Raw genomic sequence first — 18,897 nt, forward strand, 5'->3', positions numbered from 1 at the left:
ACCTTTTCTCCAAAGAAAGAGAGAATAAACTAAAGGTTTCTTAAGCACTGGACTCAGTAAGCTCTGCGCGATGATAGGATTTGACCCATGACAGATGTTTTTGTAAAGTGAATGGCCTTAATTACTGTTGATGTAACATTATAGGCTCTGCTGCTCAGCTGTCTGTTTCTCTTTCTGTGTAGTCAGATACTTCCGGAGGTGGGCAGACTTCTCCTTTCAAGAGGACAATAAAACACAAGTACATTGCACTGGCATCACACAGCCCACATTGGGATACTGACAGATCGGAGAGCTGGGAATGAGTAGCATCTAAATAACTAGCTCCAGAACCCGATCCATTTTCTTTAGGCTTTGTAGTAAAACATCCCCGTTTCATCTTGTGCTCATTAAACTGCCCGGGACTAGATGAAGTACAAACAAATTATGTTCATTCCAGTCCAGTACTTAATGTCCTTTACAAACTATAACTTCAAAATCAAAGCACAATCAAGCTAATGTGCCTCCGGAGAGAGAAGACGAAACTGGAAATGTTAAGCAGAAACACAATTAACTTTATAGACCATGACTCTGTATATCCCAGCGGTCACAACATAACAAATTGTTAAAGGACAGATTGTTCAGACACTTTGAAAAGTATGTTTAATTTCAAAACCCTTTATTGAACATCTTCGAAGCATTTACTTTCGCTTATCACCATCTTGTTTCAAGTTATTTCAAGCAGCTCTGTTATTTCATTTGATTCCACTGTTGCTCATGGTCTGGGCTTTGCACACTCCCTTGCCGGCGACTTCAAAGGCAGATCCCTTGTACGTTGCAACACACTGGTCGTCCGTGCGCAGGTCGGGCTGAATCTGCTCCCACACCTTCTTTTTGGGGTTCAGCTCTTTGTCTGGATCACCTGCAAGCAAGACGTGTGTTTGATGCATTAGACACTCCTCTGTTGTCGGCTCATCCATCACACATGAAGGATTTATAGATCTTTTATAGCAAGCATACAGTGATACAATCTAAACTACAGCTGATACAAATGACCGTGGTTTATCGGGCCAATTCCAATTTCATTCCTCCCATGTGAATCATGAATAGTCAGACTTTCTATCATGTTCTATTAGCTTTTATAAAACTTCCGTTGGTTTTAAACTTCTCAGAGTGGAAATATGCATCCAGAGAAAACAACCAAGTGAGTTTCTAACTTCACGATGCCTTTGCTTTTGATGCTGCCCAACATTTGTAATAAATGACAGCCGGTACTGGGCGGCTTCTGTCTGGTGTCAGATTTGTTTCCTCTCTACATAACCATCTCAGGGTACGAGGAGGACACAAATGTGTTTCATTTCCTTACACTGCCATTTCTGCCGGTTTACGACCCAAGAGTGGCAACGATCAGTTTTGATCAGAAGCGTGAAGGAGGTTTTGATGAGCAACTTGAGAACTCTCTCTGAGAAAGTTCAAGAAGAGGTACTGCGCCCCATTAGTTGGGGAAATGTAGCCAAATTACAATCATGTTCTCACACCGGTAGTGGATTTGATGTAATTTAATCTGAACCATGGTGGGAGAAAGAAGGGGAAAAAACGATTGCACCTATTATTTTACCCTGTATCGGTTCAGAAAGCAGCCTAATTTTGTACTGTTACAAAGAATAACTCAACACCATGACAAACCAATCAAGTTTTCCGAGGATGGTTTGAATCTAGTATCCATAAAAATGAGTGCAGCCTAAGAGATGCTTATAGCTTTTCAAGTGGCCGGGACATGTGTAATGCAGGGATGAAAGCCTCAGCTGGGCTCTGGGTATTCGACCACAGATCCAACTTCATCACATCCTCCTCTTCAGACTCAAATCCCAGACATACCAGCCCGCTGGCGACAGTCTTACAGTTTGGAGCATATTGATAGGTTGAGTTTTAACGCTTCAAAGAAGGGACCTTGTCTCCTCTGTATGGTCTAGTTGATGTGTAAATAAATAGGGATTAGGATTTTCCAAACGTATTTACATTAGTAGGACTTAAAAAGACTATTAGGACACTTATCTTTCCGACTGACGATTAAAAAAAGAGCAGCTTGCATTCCTAGCAACACGCGTTGATTAAGCAGTCACAGGCCATTAAGCCACCACCAAACAGAACCAGGGGGTCCTCTAATGAGAGCTTCAGTGGGGATGAGGACGCATCATGATTGGTGTTGTTTCTGGCAGCGAGAAGGTTAAACAACACCCTTAATTTCCAAAAATAGGAGGTTTTTCGTGGAAACTAGCCTGGGAAACGTTTTACAGTGGAATTCATCCCATGACATCATTGATCGCCACTCAGTACCTGGTGTCTGTACGATGGGAATTGGTTGTAACTGTTGGAGCTATTCAATGATTTGATATAAGTCATTATGGCCCCACGGGATATTTAAACATTTATTTTCTTGCTGTTTTTGATAAAGGTAAAAGGGATAATTATTTAGTGTCATTGTTTCCGTAATTAGTAGTTGTATGTGCTTTGATTTTGAAGACACCAGGTGATTTTGGACAGGGTGATTATGTGTACGATTAGGCACTGACAAGCGCATATGTTTATTTTAAGACACAAAGCAAAGCAGCAGGCATGTCATGTAAACCATTGCTCTTTGTACTGTTGTTGAAACACGCTGAAAAATAAACTACACAATCGAAATTCTTGTCTGGAAAATTGGAATATTCCGTGAGTTAGATTTTCCATCTGGTGCCTCAGCAGCAGTTTTATTTTGAGACCAGTTTTTGATGCATTTGTTTTTGGTTTAAGCTGCTGCATTAACATTGGAACTTTTTTGCAAATAATGAATCTGTTTTTGAGTGTAGAGTAATCTTGGTACCTGGGAAGCCCTGGAAGGTGACTCTGTCCCCTGGTACTGCTCCACTCGGGGGGTCGAGGATTTCCACCTTGTCTGGGGAGCTGGCACACATCACCATGGCCTGGGACACCACTCCTCTCATCTTGGCTGGCTTCAGGTTACACATCAGGACTGCCATGCGGTTTTGCATCTGCACGGAGGAACAGAGGATTAAATACATCTTTTACAGCCCATATGCCCTGGACAATACAGAAGAAAAACGAATTACACCCAATTTACTCAAGCTAAAAAAAACACCTTTAACTGATGTGGTCTGACAGAGAACTTCATAATCCAATACAAACAATAATTCCAATCTCGTGATTTAAAATGGCGTTGTCAGAGGTTTAACCAAATCAAAAGGAGCAAGCAAGAAACGTTTTAAAGGCGAGCCTGGAGATCTCTGCGGCTTACCAACATTTAAAAAAAGGCCAGAAGCGGTTTCTGGCAAAGCTGAGGAAAAGAGAAATCCAGCATTCCTCTAGTCTAGATGATGTATAGCAGTCCTTTTTGGAGGGGCATCCTCTAAGAAATGGCTTCATAAATCTAAAATCCCTCATGTTGCTTGGACGGGGTTTTAGTAGTTGTTTTTTATATTTAATCTCAAGTCAGGATAGTATGTGAATGTTCTGTAACAGTCTATATAAAACACACTGTTTGACTTGAGCAATGCTTAATGTGCACTGTGGACGCTTAACATTTATTTTATGATTATCCTGTCTCCTTTTATAACAACCTATTATTTATCCGGGAAGTACAGACACTCAAGAGTACTGCCATTAAATCCATAAAACAAATCCTCAGATATTTCACTCGTCTGACAGAAATACAAAAAATGGATCCTACAAATAAGAAAGTTAAGAATGAAGGAAAGTAATTACTTGATTTGAGACTGTGAGTAATGGACCTATGCAGACAAACTAAAGTCAGCATTAGTTTCTCCTTTCTTTCTCTTAAAGGTCCCATGTCATGCTTTTCTGGTTATCACCCGTCCCCTTGTGTGTTATGTATCTTTGTATGCATGTTAACAGTCTGCAAACCCTCAAAGTACACCCTGTAGCGAGTAAAACTCTAACACAGAAAAGACCAGTCTATGCTGCCCCAGAACGCCTCGTTGGAGATTTCTCTTTTTCCATTGTTTACTTCTTGGGTATAGTGACGTATTTCGGGTATAGTGACGTAACGTAACGGCTCCGCAGATTGGTCCAAATGGTCCGTTACATTACGTCCGCGGAGCCGTTACGTTTGGACAAATCTGCGGACTTCCTCACACACACACACACACACACACACGGCGGGCTGCTGCGAGGAGCGGGACACTGTGAGCTGGCTCACTGGTGTGGGGTCGGCGAGACAGCGAGACACCGCGGAACTCAGCCTGGGCACACACACAAACTCCCAGCCAGGCTGCGGGTGTGTGTGTGTTTCGGGCTGGGTTTCGCTGTATCTCGCTGTCTCGCAGACGGCCACTGGGCTCACAGGGAGGGGGGGGGGCAGGAGCTCCAACAAGCCGTTTAGGACAGAGAGTGAATACACATACTATACAGAGATGCTGTATGAGAAACCAATGTGAGTTTGGAAAATTGTTGCGCAATATACATTTATTTTAGTAGACCTCAACAATGGAATTATGATCAGTAGAAATGGCCATGTCATGGGACCTTTAAGACTGTGCTTAAAAATGCCATTGCTGCAACAGTGTCAACTTCTTTGAACAAGCTAATGTCTAATGTTTGTCTGTGCATGAAGACAAGTATCTTTGCATAGGTATGGTAGCTTTTCTTGACAAGGTTTGTTACACAGGATTTCTGCTAGCATGTGGTTCCATTTAAATGATACACACTGTCTACATACAGTATAATGCAGAAGTGTGAAGCACAAAGGCTCCCTGGTCTAAATATAAAAAGGGGCAAATATAGATATACTGTTGACCATAAAAGTAACTCATGTATAAATAAGTGTACTCCAAGAGCAAATCATAAATGTGAAAGCAAAATAAACACCAATACACGATGGAGATCATGAATGGCCAACTAGTTACATGCAGTTTCTAAGCAGCACTGTCAGCTAGTTTACCTAAGAAGTAACTTTAAATAGACTAATAAAACTTTATGATGACCCTGGTGAGCCGTAAATGAATACGTACAGTATGTATACAGCACTGCCTCTATGTCTAGTCTCTAAAACAGAGTCTCTGCGGGGAGGCATAAAGCTAATTTGTATTAAAGGCTACATTTTCCTCACCACAAGCAGACCCTGTAGGAAGCCAGCAGATGTTCTTTTTGACATCTACATGCTCGCGGGCTGGAATCTATAATAACTCAAAATTCAATCTAAATCAGCGAATGTTTTTTAATCTCTCCACATATTCTGGATTCTTGCGGCATCATGTGACCAAGTTTTGGAAACCAACATCTGTTAATTACACAGAATATTCCAAAAATGTCATTATCCCACCCTGCAAATTGCACTCAAATGACACTTAACACTAGGACTGGGCAATATATAGATATTATATCCATAAAGTGATATCATAGAGATTTCATTTCTATGTCAAATATTTGGTTAAAGGGGACCTATCATGCAAAATGCACTTTTTGATGTCTTTTATACATAAATATGTGTCCCCGGTGTGTCAGGGAACTCACGCAGCGTCAGAAAATAAAACCCTCTCTCTTTTCCTCCGTATATCTGAGACCTATGCTATTGCCTAAAAATAGCATGATAGGTCCACTTTAAAGCATCAATGGTCAAACCTCCAATAGGGTTACAATATCGATATAGAGGAATATGGTTAAAATATTGTGATATATGATGTCCGAGCCGTACTTTAACAGTGATTTTCTATTGTTTTAGATACACGAGTTGTACTGTACCTGCTCCAGAGGTATGTGCTTGACCAGCCCGCTGACCACTGTCCGTGGAGAAGCCTCTCCCACATCCACCTGCTCCACATACAGGCTGTCTGCGTCCGGGTGCTTCTCAGCGGTGATTATACGTCCAACACGCATGTCCAGACGAGACACGTCCACCTTGGCGTCTTCTTGACTGGGAGCTGCCTGCTTCTTCTCTGTTTTCTCCCCTCCTGGCATACACAAAAGGCAAATATGGTTATACTACACACTTCAAATATGACATTTTAAATAACAAATGATTGCATTTAATCTGTTTAAAAGCAATGTTTGTATAACGGTTTGTTTGATTTGGAAGTTTCCACACAGAAAGTCCGACAGTAGCCATCCATCATGTGTTGGTAAGGTTAGGCATCTGTGAGAGTTTTCATGCTATTACTTCTAAGTGTGCGTGATATTAGAGGAAATGTTTGTTTTAAAGCACTGAGAATATTCCAAGGGAACATTTGAAAAACAAAATCATAGCTGTAACAATACCGGGCATCTGTCTGGAATCTGACTTAATTTCCTCCCATAAATAAAAACCAAAGCAGCCAATGACAGGCCTCGGGGTTGCATGCGTTTCAAGTCAGCCGTCAGTAAATAAAAATATAAAAAGGAATAGACTTTCTTTTCCACTTCTTCCAAGAAATGTGGGGCTCATACCTTGACTAAATGACGATACCTACTTTTGGCTGGGTGCTAAGTGATCCAATGACAGAGCAGAATAGCAGATGCTTCCTCCCGAGAGACGAGGTACCTTTCACTCGCCTGCTTAGCTTTCACATTCATTCCACTGGGTCGCACTGATCAAGTGACCACACAGTCTTAAATCATTGCTCTGAGCCAAAACCAGCTCTGACAAATTTGAATTCCAACCTCTGTCTTAAATATTGGACATTTATTCTCCGTGTGATCAATGCTCTGACGCGATGACAGCACAGCGGTGTAAAACATTACACTAAGTCTAACAAGTGATGACTGTAAAGAGGGGGAACACCGTTACATAAATGTCTGAACAACACCTTATGAAGAGAAATAAGTGACTGCCATTACCTCGCTAACATCTGGGTGTTAGAAATTCCTGAAACTGCAATTTGCCAGTGTTTCAAATCTTGTTCTAATCCTCGTCAACACATCCAGTCATAATTATTCCTGTCTATGCCTGACAGTTCTTCTCAGTATTCCAGATAGGTAATTGCTGAAATAAATCTAAAACATTTGGGTGATTTACTGCAAAATAATTGAAATTCCGTGGCATGGATTTTCTTGTTTTGTATTCTAACTGTATAATACATGTAAAATGCTTTATTTGACACATAGGGACACTTTGGTTTTATAATGGTGCCCTAGAGTGACAAGCGTCAACGAAACATTAAATCATTCTCAAATTGGATTCAATTACTGGATTAGACAAGAACGCCTTGTCACAAATGTAGCTTGTAATTCATGGAACTTCATAACACATGAAGCTTCACATAACGTCTTCATACTGAGGCCCGGAGATCTTGAATCCATTAGGAAACCGATATTTCTGCCTTACATCCATCATCACCTGATATTGGGAATTCAAGTGGAAAACGTGTTTGGAGAAGTTCAATTTAGTTTTTAAGGACTGAAAACAGTTCAAAGAAAAATAAATCAAAGGACTGAATGTATCCTACAGGGATCAGAGGTCACATTATGGCTTTAATATTGTCCGTCTTGCAAAAACTAACTAACTAATTACTAAATGACATATCTAGAGGGGTTTAAAGGGGCCCTATGCTTTTTGGGGGTTTTCCCTTTCCTGTTCTGTGCTATATATGTAAATAGTCTGCAAAAGCTAAAATCCCAAAGCTCCCCCTCAGAGGGAGTTTTCTCTCCCACACACGCCAGCGATTCTCTCTCTAGTTTAGCATACTCAGCCCGACTCAGCCTCGTTGTCTCTGGCCCTAGACCCACGATTTTATGAGGCCAGAAAAACTGTGAATTAGGACCCGCCGGCCGGTACTAGGCCAAGTGGAAACGCAACCAAAGACGGGCCGCTGACGTCACAGCCCTCTTAAACCGTGCTCCGCGCTGTAGTGGAAACGCGCCATATGTGACACTTGCACTTCTATTGGCTAGCGCTCCAACACATTGTATGCGATAGAGTAAGGGGCGGGACATCTCTAAGTGGTTGACGAATCACAACAGAGCCGGCCAGCTAACCAATCAGAGCAGAGTTTCAGACAGAGGGTGAAAAGAGGTGCTGCAGCTCAGGCAGTATGAGAGAAATAAAGAGCTTTTCGAACATTAAAGCATGGAGACATGTCCCAGAAGAGATATCAAATACAAATATGAACTTTTTTTTTATTGCAGCCGCTACCTTTTTTCTCTGGCTTCTTCTTTTTACCCTCGTCTGTGGGAGGGGGGCTCTGGACAGCAGCAGCAGGGGAGGAGGCAGGTGCTACAGAGGGTTTGGGAGGGGTGGGCTTCGAACATTCAACACTGTTGTCGCCCGATGGCATGGGCACTGCCAGCACTACAAGAGAGAACAAATGCAAAAAAGTCAGTAGAAATAAATGATGAATAATAATATGTTTATGAGACATTTTCCAAACTATCTTGCGTAAAGTTTTCAAAATGTTGTGAAAGTATGAAAAGTTATGATTATAGCTGTGAAAGTGATCATTTTCATAACAAATACACAAGGTGAACTGTTTCCTAGTTGCCCCTTTTCACGCACAGAGCTGGTTGCATCAACACTGAGCTTTATTTACACACCCAGTGGGAGGACTGCTCTCCTGATGCAAACTGTTTGGATGGGAAAATGACACAGTGTTCAAGTTGATAGAAACAAGGACACGGAGCCCTAAAGGAGGGAACAATGTCCTACAAAAACTCTCCAGAAAGAAATAACCCCTCATTTCAGGCGCCTGATGTTCGAGTGCCTGCAGAATGTAGTGCCTGAGTCTGAAAAACATCGGTCTGCAGACGCACCACCGTCGCCCGTGATGCTTTTAATTACCCTAATTCTATGTTAAGACCCGAGATCAGGACCTTTCGGGTTTACCTTGGAATTATGGGTAACAACCTCTTATACTCCTGACATTCTCCTTACGTTATGTTTTTGACATTGAAAACAACTTTGTACACACTACAGTATATCACATTCTTAATGATGCTTGCAGTGAGGTCATATGGTCATATCATATGAAACCCTTTCACTTTGTATGCATGTATCCTTCAAAACATTAGGAAATCGACATGAAACTTAAAACGAAGATGCACTAATGAATATTTTTGTATTAGCAATTAATTGAATGACAATGTGTAATGTGAAAGGGATTGCTAAAAGTGACAACCCACAGAAATTGATCACCTATCAGTCCCACTTTTATTACGTTTTGTAATCCTCTTACAGCTCTCAGTTTTGCTTTCTCAACCCGAACCAGATTTGCTGAAGGACACAATGAAACATTTAGTAGCTAAAGACATAAATTAGGAGTCGGTGGAGACCAAAGCAGAGCTCAAAGGAGAGAAATATTGTACTGACATTTCTCCACATGGCCAGAATGCCAATTGAACGTTGATTTGGTTTGCTGGACAATTTGCGCTCATGTTTGCAGTAACAACTTGATGAGGTGATAATATGACAACCAATGTAAGCCCACAGAATGAGTGCACCTCAAACTTCAGTGGGTTAGAACAATGCTTGATTTCAAACGGACTTGTGTTCAACTCTAAAATGGTGTTGAGGCAAATTTGACACTGAACTTGAGCTGTCACAGTTTGTATCCCTTGGCGGCAGAAGTGTACCAAGTCGCTATTATATTTGAATCAACTCAAAAACGAATCAGCGATGCAGACTGACATTCCTTTGAGAAAGATTTATATTTAACCGTGTTTTGATTAAGCTAGTGAATGCAACTTTATAGCCATTCGAAAGAAACGCCAAAAATAAACATCCCAATTAGTTACAGTGTTTGTCTCGGGTATATTGAAACACATTCCTTCTACGTTCCAACACCAACATATTGAGTCCTTTAAGATTTGCTTATTTCTCCCAGTCCCCCCCCCCCCCCTTGTCACTGGAGTGTGTTTCCTGGAAAACTGGAAATGTTTGTTAATGATCAGAGCGGTTGGTGTCAATGTATCCGACACAGAAATAGCTGACATGTTGTCCTCATCACCCTAATGGGGATTCTTTCAGCACTATGGTTGCTTATAATAAAAACAAAAAGAGATCCGGTTATAATGGACTGAGGCGAGAATGCACAAGATTCTTTTCATTGATAGCAGAACAAACAATGCTATAATGAACATCAAATGTTTTTAATGTCACATAACCGCTTCTATGACTGGACATCAAGATGTTTTGAAAAGCAAACAAACATTTGGACTACAATGCAAGTTTTCTTTTCTGGGAATTGAACCCTACATACCTCCACTCTTCTTTTCTTTTTCCAGCAGCTGTTTTTTTAGATCGTCAATGTCATTCTTCAGTTTGGCATTCTCCACCATCAGCTTCTTCTCTTCTCTGACACTGGCCTGGACGACTGCAGGAAGGAACATTAATGTCAGCTCTCAGCACTGGAAAGGGTTTTCACTATCCCACAGGACCTTTTAAGATCTGCTGAACTAGAACAAATATAATATTGACTGAAATTAAGTGGCGTATAAATCTACAGTGTGTCTCTTTTGGAGTTAAAGAAGCCATGATTTGTACATTGAATTAAAAAAATAGTCCCATGGAGTCTAAAATTATATTTAAAAGTGTATTATTTTCCTTTTTGGAATGATATTGCTGTGCAGGTCAAAACGACTGAAATAGAAACTCTTTTTTTAGTTATGCCTAAAAATACCTTGGAATTACCTTCAGAATGACAATCCTTGTAAATTTAAGAGGCAGTTTCCCAAAAACTGGGGCTTCAGGTTTCTCAAAACTGCTAGTACTCCTACAAGAATTTCACACTTAAATTATGAGACCGCGAATATGAAGGAAAGCAGCTCTTCAGCCAGAAATCAATCCCTTCTACAGCCAATACAGATATTTATCAGGTACCTCACTTCCTCACTTGAGCACAGCAGAAGGACTTTTTGAACAGAAAAAGTGTATGCAGACACATGTGTGCTATCTTAAACCTAGATATATATGTTGTAAGACTGTGGCTTAATGAATGGGCCCTGTACAAAGTGTGTGTGTGCAAGTGTGTCTTACTGGCTTTCTCCTTCAGCAGCAGGACTTGTTGTTTGAGGTACTCGATGATCTGGTCCGCCTCAGACGCTCGCTGCTCCAGCCTCAACAAGGGATTGTGACCTGACATCTTGAACAGCGAGCGAGCTAAAAACCTAACGAAAAAAAACAACAATTCAGCAATCTCAAAACTCCAAAACAACGAAATGCAAAAGCTGTAAAATATATTGAATTTAATACATTTCAACTTGATGAAATACAATCCGTTGGGGTCTTTGCTTTTGTTTTTAAAAGGAGGCAAATGTTGATGCAGTTACCCTATTCAATGTTATTTTACATTTTTCTCAAGTGACAATGAACATGTAAAAAAAGAGATGGTAAGTACTATGCTGAACATGTTTGGAGTTACAAGGTTTGCATTCCAGTACAACGCCACCACAAACTACAGGCTCTGAAACGACCACTGAGTAAAGTCAACCTCTGTCTGACAGTCTCAACAAAACCTGAACATCTTAATTATCGAGCTGGTTTGTTTTGCTAGGCTGCCCTATATGACAGCATTATATTGTACAGGGGTTTCCTATTTTCTGAAACATATCATTATATATATATTATTCATTATATAATGTCGTTTTGGGACGTTGCCAAAAGTGACAAAATCTGATCTTGCGTGCTGAGACATATTCATGGTTTCCTTTCATGACATTTTAAAATACATTTGCTAAATTTGAATCAGAAATTTGACTTTTTAAATATTTTTTGCATTATTTCAGTGTATGAAAACCTGATTGGTGGCTCGATTAGTTACAAGAAAAACGTAAAAAACAAAACAAAGTATTGCGTCTTCCTAGGGCTGTGCGATTATGGCAAAAATCATAATCACGATTATTTGGGTCAATAATTGATATCACGATTATTAAATACGATTATTCATTGACTTTGAAAAAATCCATTTATTGAACTTTAAAACAAATACAAATAATAATTTGAACAGTATCTTTTTAACTGTTGATTACCCTGAACGTATAATTCAACTGAAAAACTAATACAAAAATAAATAAAATAAATGATACATTTAAATAAATAATATCAAAATAATAAATACCAATAAACAAGATCAACAAATATTTTGGAGCGCACTTCCCCAAGCTACTAAACATATATAAATATGATAAATACAAATAAATGAGACCAAAATTAATGAGATCAAATACGTTGCAGTGCACTGTCACAACCTAGCAAAGCTAAATAATAGTTTTTTTCGATTATGTTGTTTTCCTAATTGTGGCAGGCCACAATCGTAATTGCGATTAAAATACGATTAATTGCACAGCCCTACGTCTTCCTATTTCTTTCATAGTAACAAGAAGTCCAAAGTGACATATAGTTTATCCTTTAAACCACAGTAAACATCAACATAATTTGCATGTCGTTTTGGATATTAAATTCTAAAGGCATTATCCACTCTTGGGCCACTCGACCCAAACAGGGTAACGTTCCTTTATCATTTTGAGCTGGGCAAATGACTTCTTGCAGAAAGAGGAAAAGAAGGATTTTTACGAGGCTGAGGCATGGAGAAGAAAACGTCTTACACATATTACAGGGAGGCGCTGGAAAACAACAGCTGGCTCGAGATGAAAACACAATGTTAAGGGATGAGGAAATTAGAAACACAAAAGAGCTGGAGTTGATAAAATCAAGGATCAAAGCATTGCTTTTGGAGAAACTGAATTGATTTAAACAGGCCCAGTGTTGGAGTAATGACAAGAGCCACAAAAAGGCTGATCTCATCTGGATAACCCCAGAAAGCGATTCTGAGACCGAGGCTCGGTCGGCAGCATATAAACATGACATGCCGGTCATTTCAGCTTTTGATTTCAGATGGAAAAAAGCAAATGTGTTTACAATGTTAAAGTGAAAGAGACTTCCAGCAGCCGTCAGGATGAAATTACCTTTCTAGGCTGAATGAAAATCAAAATGTCTTCGATTCGTCTACAAAAGTGCGACAAGTGTACTGCGCTGTACAGGGGACAGCTGTCGTCCAACTGGAGAAGGCATCTGCATTATCAGTCTCCTAAAAATAGTCACGACTGGATAGCTGAGTCATAGCGCTTTTATTAGCCCAGACAAACATTTTATGTCTACATCCCCTTTCAAATTAAAATATCAAAGCTAATACTGCAGAGCTAAACTCAGACTGAACAGGTGGTTTGAATCAAATCTGTTACACTTTACCACCATCTTCCTCTTGTATGTCGCTGGTATGAGAACGACCCACCAGGATACAAGTGTTTCCTCTTTTCATGCTTTATTCCCATAGTAAAAAGATACTGTAGGAGGATACTTCCCTACCTGTCTGCTAGCCAGACCATTATACACGCAGAGAAAGCAGGAAGCCAGCACCACCTTAAGTGGTGTAGTAGTCTTTAGCACCAGATATACTACATTTAAGTATTTTTTGCACGGGCAAAAATCAATCTACCAATGTGTGAAGAACAGTAACAACTGAGCAATAAATTGAGCATTATTATTGACAATAATAAAACAGCAATTACTGTCTCCGTCTGCATAATAAACTGTAAAACACCTGTAAACATGACAAAGGATAAATAGTAACAAGACTATGTCCATGGTGCCTGCCTTCATGATCTGGTTATGTATCTGTTGATAGTATAACATGTCATTATAATCACCATTGTCCTCTGCAATATTTTGTACTTCTTTATTTTTGTTAATCAATAAGAGGCATGGTTATTGCACAGACGTTTGTATTTAGAAAGGTGCCAAAATGTTGGATCTCAGACAGTAAATTCATTCATAACAATATATATTACACATATAGTATAACTGAATATCTGTATAAGGACTTATATTAATACTGGCTCCTGTTACATGACCTATATCTAGAACATAACATAGAGATTAGGACATGCAGTCATTTGCAAATCACAGTAATAAAACAAATTGACATGTCAACCATACACATAAATGGCTCCTACAACAATCTTTTTACAAATTGAAGCACTTGGTTTCAATGTGATTTGTAGGGAATGGAAGAATATTTTGTATTTAACATTAGTAAACGTGAAATTGAAACAGAAACCGGTTCAGCCCACATTGAACTGGTATCTTCAACTACACTGACACAAGGAAAATCATGTTGACTTTATGCTAACTCTCATGTAGCTAGCACCAATAAGCTAACTAGCACGACGGTTGGTAAGGTTAGACGTTATGGACGGGTTATGATCAGTTAGTAAATGCAATGAAATAAAAACACAGAGGTGTATGAAACTTACATTTACTCTGAGCAGCTACCTCAACACGTTTCAGGGGAGGAGGGGGCTTGACAGCTGCTAGTCCTGCTAACGTTACATTAGCCAACGAACAGACAGGCAGCTAGCTGAATCAGGCCCCTTGAGTAGATCTCTACGGTATGCGGATGTAGATTTTATATCAGTGACTACCATCCACCTGTTCTATAGATCGGATATTGTCACAGAATATAATGAGGCAACGGGCAGTGCCTGTGTGTAATTACTACAATGATCAAATAACTTTTCTAAAAATACGAAAAAAAAGGATTGAACAATTAATTTGTTAAGGTGTTGAATTTAATGTGTTTTATTTGAGTAAATATGTTTTTTTTTGTGCACTGCTTTGTCGAACTTTGTCGCACAAATATTACGTCGTTGATCACGTTCAGTCAGCTGTTCACATCACATTGCAAAGGCAGGAAACGAATTCATTTAAAACATTTCAAATCATTTTATCAGTATTTCCAGGTGTATTCTGCTGAAATAGCAATGCAGATTTTGCATTAAACGTGAGTAACGTTATACTTTTTCTGGGGGTGTTTTCCACAGTGCATAGTTTGTTTACTATCCGGTCCAAGGGGGATGTTATGATTTTACTAAGCTAACTGTCACATTCACACAGTGGGTTTAACTGCAGCATCGCTGTGTACATAGTGTATTTTTCTCTGAAGTTGATTTAAACATATTGCATAGTCACATATTTCTCACTTGTTCCAATACGGGTTTTGCATTAGCCAGCGTTAACAGAAACATGTACAAGGTTTAAATGAATATATGATTGATTGTGTGTAGATGATCACAATGCTTCCCTTATTCTTAGTGATACTCTCAATGGCTACTTTTTTTTACATTTACCTGTACAATTTAATGCAATCCTCAAATAAACTGTTCTGCCTGAATTCTGCTTTTGTAATGCCTATGATATATCTGTCATAAAGGTGTTATTTAGATTTATTTTTAAGCATTGAAGTCATAGCTATTGTATTTAGTTGTGGTGTGGTACTGAACCGCACTGCACTCATAATAACCTGCACTTATTAATGTATACAAAAATATTAGAAATTGTCTCAATAATGCAACAAATGATAAGACCAATTGACATTTCTCGCAACTAAATTAAACTTTTTAAACTTTGTATATCCATAGAATAAATAGCAGAGCTGTTGTGTTGAATTGCAGGACATTGTACAGATACAACTAATAATGTGTCCACTTGGAGTGTATCATTGCATATTATAAATATATTCATTTAATAGATCTTTCCCATTTTCAGAGCTAAAACCAGTGGCAAGATGAGGCCCCTGAAAGACGCCCAGCTGGGAGCCTTCACCTTCTTTGCCTCAGCTCTTCCTCATGATGTCTGTGGGAGCAATGGCCTCCCTCTCACCCCAAACTCCATCAAGATCCTGGGACGTTTCCAAATCCTCAAAACCGTCACTCATCCCAGACTCTGCCAGTATGTGGACATCTCCAGAGGGAAACACGGTATGACTTTCTGTTTTGTCCTTTGCAAGGGATCTAATTAAATTGCATAGCCTGTCCTTGAAGGTTATTACATTGTATTTGTTTTATTTGAGTGATATTATGCCCCTTGTGTCCTGTCATTGAGCTTATCCAAAACATACTTAGAATTCTGTGTGGTAATCACGTTTGCTGTGATTAAGTAACAGATTTTGTATTGATAATGAACAAAAAATGTTTTAGGGACTGCATTATTTGCAGTCCAACACAACAACATCACAAAGGAAGGACATATCTTGGTCCTGGGATAGTTTCTGCTGTGGAAATGCCCTCATGTAGTATAATAGGATTACTTATAATCAAAAATAGCAGTTTTTCTTAATTTTGTTGGATTTAGATAAAAATCTGATGCATTTTCACTTCACATTTTATTGTAGAGGTTTAAAATAAATACTCGTATTATAAATGAATATCAATACATCATTGCTAACTCAGTTTTTATTTGTATTTCTTCTTCTTGCCTTACAGAAAGACTGATTGTTGTTGCTGAACACTTTGAAAGCAGTTTAAGTGATTTCCAAAAACAGGGGAAAAAAGCCAGGTGGGATTGCCATTAAAAATGTCAAAACAGACTATTTAAAAGTAATTATACTACACTGTATCTGATGAACCAATGTTGTTTTCTACCTTTGTTATCACTGGTGAGCAGCTATTGCTAAAACCTTGTAGTGCTAATACAATATGTTATATATGATGGTGCACGGTAATACAATGCGTTCACCGTGCCATCTACTGGCTGATGATAGGTTTGCATAATATGTTTATTCAAACGTCTAAAACGTCCAAAATAAAAAAAATGTAAATGAAATCTTTATCATGAAAACTCTGTTTGACATACTGCTGTCTTTGTGTCTGTAATAGCCCAGAGAAGGTGCTGCAGGTAGCCTATGAGCTCCTTGAAGGTCTGGGCTTTATGAACAAACATGGCATGGTGCACAGAGCCCTCAGCGCACACAATGTGCTCATGGACTGCAAGGTAACATTGAGCTTTTTAATGTACGTCTAACTTTTACTGACTGAAGTCTGTCCAATATGTGCTTGTAAGTAACACTGTCACTCAAATGTATTGTTTTTTCTTTGTAGGGGAATGTCAAGCTGGCAAAGTTTGGCCTTTATCACATGACTGATCATGGAGCCGATGTAGATTTTCCCATTGGGTACGTCTTTTCCTCCTCATTCATCACAGGGAAAGGTCCAATGGTGCTCTGGTACTCCTCAGCTGCTGGGATTGAGCTATGTGAGCAGTCTGTTCAGGGTCAAAGGATCACTTGTATCTGTTTGCTGTTAGTTGAATCATGAAGAAGGCATTGACCATAACATTCATGCATAATCGACCGTGCTTTTTTCATAGAAACCAGCTTATGGGGCATCAAAAGAGCTTCCTGCTTTTGAAACTGTAACAGATTGTTGGACTTTTATCCTAATCCAAAAGCCCTTTTGCCCTGTCAAGTATCTCTTTGTAATATCCTTTTGCAGGTTGGAAAGGAATGATGGCACATGCCCGTGACTTCCAGTAAAACATCTGTATGGAAAATGTGATAAATGTGTCAAAAAGCTATGCATTTAAGGATGAATAATGATAGAAAGGTGTGCAATATCATCACCCTATGGGGCGGCAGTAGCTCAGTCTACAGGGACTTGGCTTTAGGAACCCTATGGTCGCCGGTTCAAATCCCCGTACAAACAAAGTAACAAGTGTTGTCTGGTAGATGTTGTACTGCGACGACCCATTATTCAGACTTCTTTCCATATTGATGCATTTTCTGTGTGTTAGTCAAGAAAAATGACAAAAATAATGAATTAATTATTAGAATTGAAGTCAATTTCATTTTTACAAATTATTATTATTGTTATTAATATGATTTATGTTTAGCATTATTATTATTATTAATGTGTTTTTTGTCTTCATTATTATATTATATTATTTATTAGTTTTATCATAGTCGGGAGAACATCCTATATTCATTTGTACTATTGGACATAATATGGAAAGGACGTTGTATGAAGTGAATCAAACAAAGCTCCCTAATGGATGAAAAACTATGGTGTGATGTTTCACCACTGCACAGTTTTTTATATGACAGAAAACTGTGTATCTGAGCAAATGTTTTTTTTGAGGTGTCACAGTGATGTTCTCATTTGCTCTGTGAACATGACCTCAGGTACCCATCATACCTCGCTCCAGAGGTGATCGCTCAAGGCTCTTTCCACACCAGCGACTCCTCCCATGATGAAGTTCCTCTGCCTTCAGGACCCAAGACTGATGTCTGGTCTCTTGGGGTTTTGCTGTTTGAATTATGTGCAGTAAGAAACCTTCATAACCCTCTTCACACAAGAAAAAGACATCAATACAATATATCATTTTAGGTTTGCCTGAACTCACACTTTATGGATAGTTTTCCCTATTAATTCTGATGCTGTGACTTAATTACAGGGTCGGCGACTGCTGCAGAATATTGAGATCAGTGAGAGATTAAAATTCATTCTGACCTTGGGTGAGTATAAAGGACAGTATTATTGTAATTACTTAGCAATATACTCTCAAGCCTAATTAAGCTCACGCTGTGATATGTTTGTCTTTCTCAGGTTGCATGGACGACATTGTCACCGTCCTTGCTGAGGAACACGGCTGTCTGGATGCCATTAAGGTAAAGTAAAAATCCTTGGCTGCCTCGATATATATGTCAATTAGATAATCCTCATGTAAAGACATTTTTAATGGTACTTTAAAGGAGATTGGTATTAGCCATTATCAGGAAATGAGGTTGCAGTACTTGCATGGCAGTATTATATATATATATATATATATATATTAAAAAAAAAGGAGAAGGGCACTCAGAGGCCGATGTTATAAGTGGAAAATAATGTGTGTATCCACCCTGTGAGTCAGTTCCAAAATGTAATGGGTTCTTCCTTGGCCCTTTCTTCCTACACCCTTTCCCCAAGTTCATTAAACTTGAGCCTGTAGTTTTTCAGTAATGCTACAGACAGACAGACAACCAATAACAAACAAACCAAATTGAAACAGAAAACATAACTTCCTTGGCAGAAGTAACAAACCACATGGGCGTCAGATCAATTTGAAAGGTTTTAGTATAGACAGAGAGGAGCAGAGGCTTTACATAGCTGCAGGGCACCAGGCCCCGGTGC

The 18,897-nt window shown here is 39.2% G+C and overlaps 2 protein-coding genes across 2 annotated transcripts in view; one reads left to right on the forward strand and one right to left on the reverse strand.

The window, feature by feature from the left end:
* Nucleotides 1-634: 634 nt before the first annotated feature.
* Nucleotides 635-14,353, reverse strand: aimp1a (aminoacyl tRNA synthetase complex interacting multifunctional protein 1a). The gene is made up of 7 exons (XM_034130464.1): nucleotides 14,209-14,353; nucleotides 10,934-11,064; nucleotides 10,158-10,271; nucleotides 8,099-8,254; nucleotides 5,734-5,942; nucleotides 2,840-3,008; nucleotides 635-898 (listed from the first exon to the last, which is right to left on the reverse strand). Coding segments are annotated over exons 1-7 (948 nt in total). The 5' UTR covers nucleotides 14,211-14,353; the 3' UTR covers nucleotides 635-731.
* A 279-nt stretch (nucleotides 14,354-14,632) lies between these two features.
* The window catches only part of tbck (TBC1 domain containing kinase), a 46,583-nt gene continuing 42,318 nt past the window's right edge, over nucleotides 14,633-18,897 (forward strand). The window contains exons 1-8 of the mRNA XM_034130463.1: nucleotides 14,633-14,735; nucleotides 15,500-15,711; nucleotides 16,216-16,288; nucleotides 16,609-16,723; nucleotides 16,831-16,904; nucleotides 17,910-18,051; nucleotides 18,182-18,242; nucleotides 18,334-18,395. Coding sequence (XP_033986354.1) covers nucleotides 15,519-15,711; nucleotides 16,216-16,288; nucleotides 16,609-16,723; nucleotides 16,831-16,904; nucleotides 17,910-18,051; nucleotides 18,182-18,242; nucleotides 18,334-18,395 — 720 coding nt within the window. The 5' untranslated portion in view covers nucleotides 14,633-14,735; nucleotides 15,500-15,518. The remainder of the gene's footprint in view (nucleotides 14,736-15,499; nucleotides 15,712-16,215; nucleotides 16,289-16,608; nucleotides 16,724-16,830; nucleotides 16,905-17,909; nucleotides 18,052-18,181; nucleotides 18,243-18,333; nucleotides 18,396-18,897) is intronic.

The sequence above is a fragment of the Trematomus bernacchii genome, unplaced genomic scaffold (genome assembly GCF_902827165.1).
Source record: "Trematomus bernacchii unplaced genomic scaffold, fTreBer1.1, whole genome shotgun sequence".
Lineage (NCBI taxonomy): Eukaryota > Metazoa > Chordata > Actinopteri > Perciformes > Nototheniidae > Trematomus > Trematomus bernacchii.

What these genes read in the sequence shown, in the direction of transcription:
- aimp1a (XM_034130464.1), bottom strand. An exon ending in GCTGCTGAAGGAGAAAGCCA is followed by an intron (nt 10,272 to 10,933) that starts GTAAGACACACT and finishes TCCTTCCTGCAG; the next exon opens with TCGTCCAGGCCAGTGTCAGA. An exon ending in GAAGAAGCCAGAGAAAAAAG is followed by an intron (nt 5,943 to 8,098) that starts GTAGCGGCTGCA and finishes TGTGTATGCCAG; the next exon opens with GAGGGGAGAAAACAGAGAAG.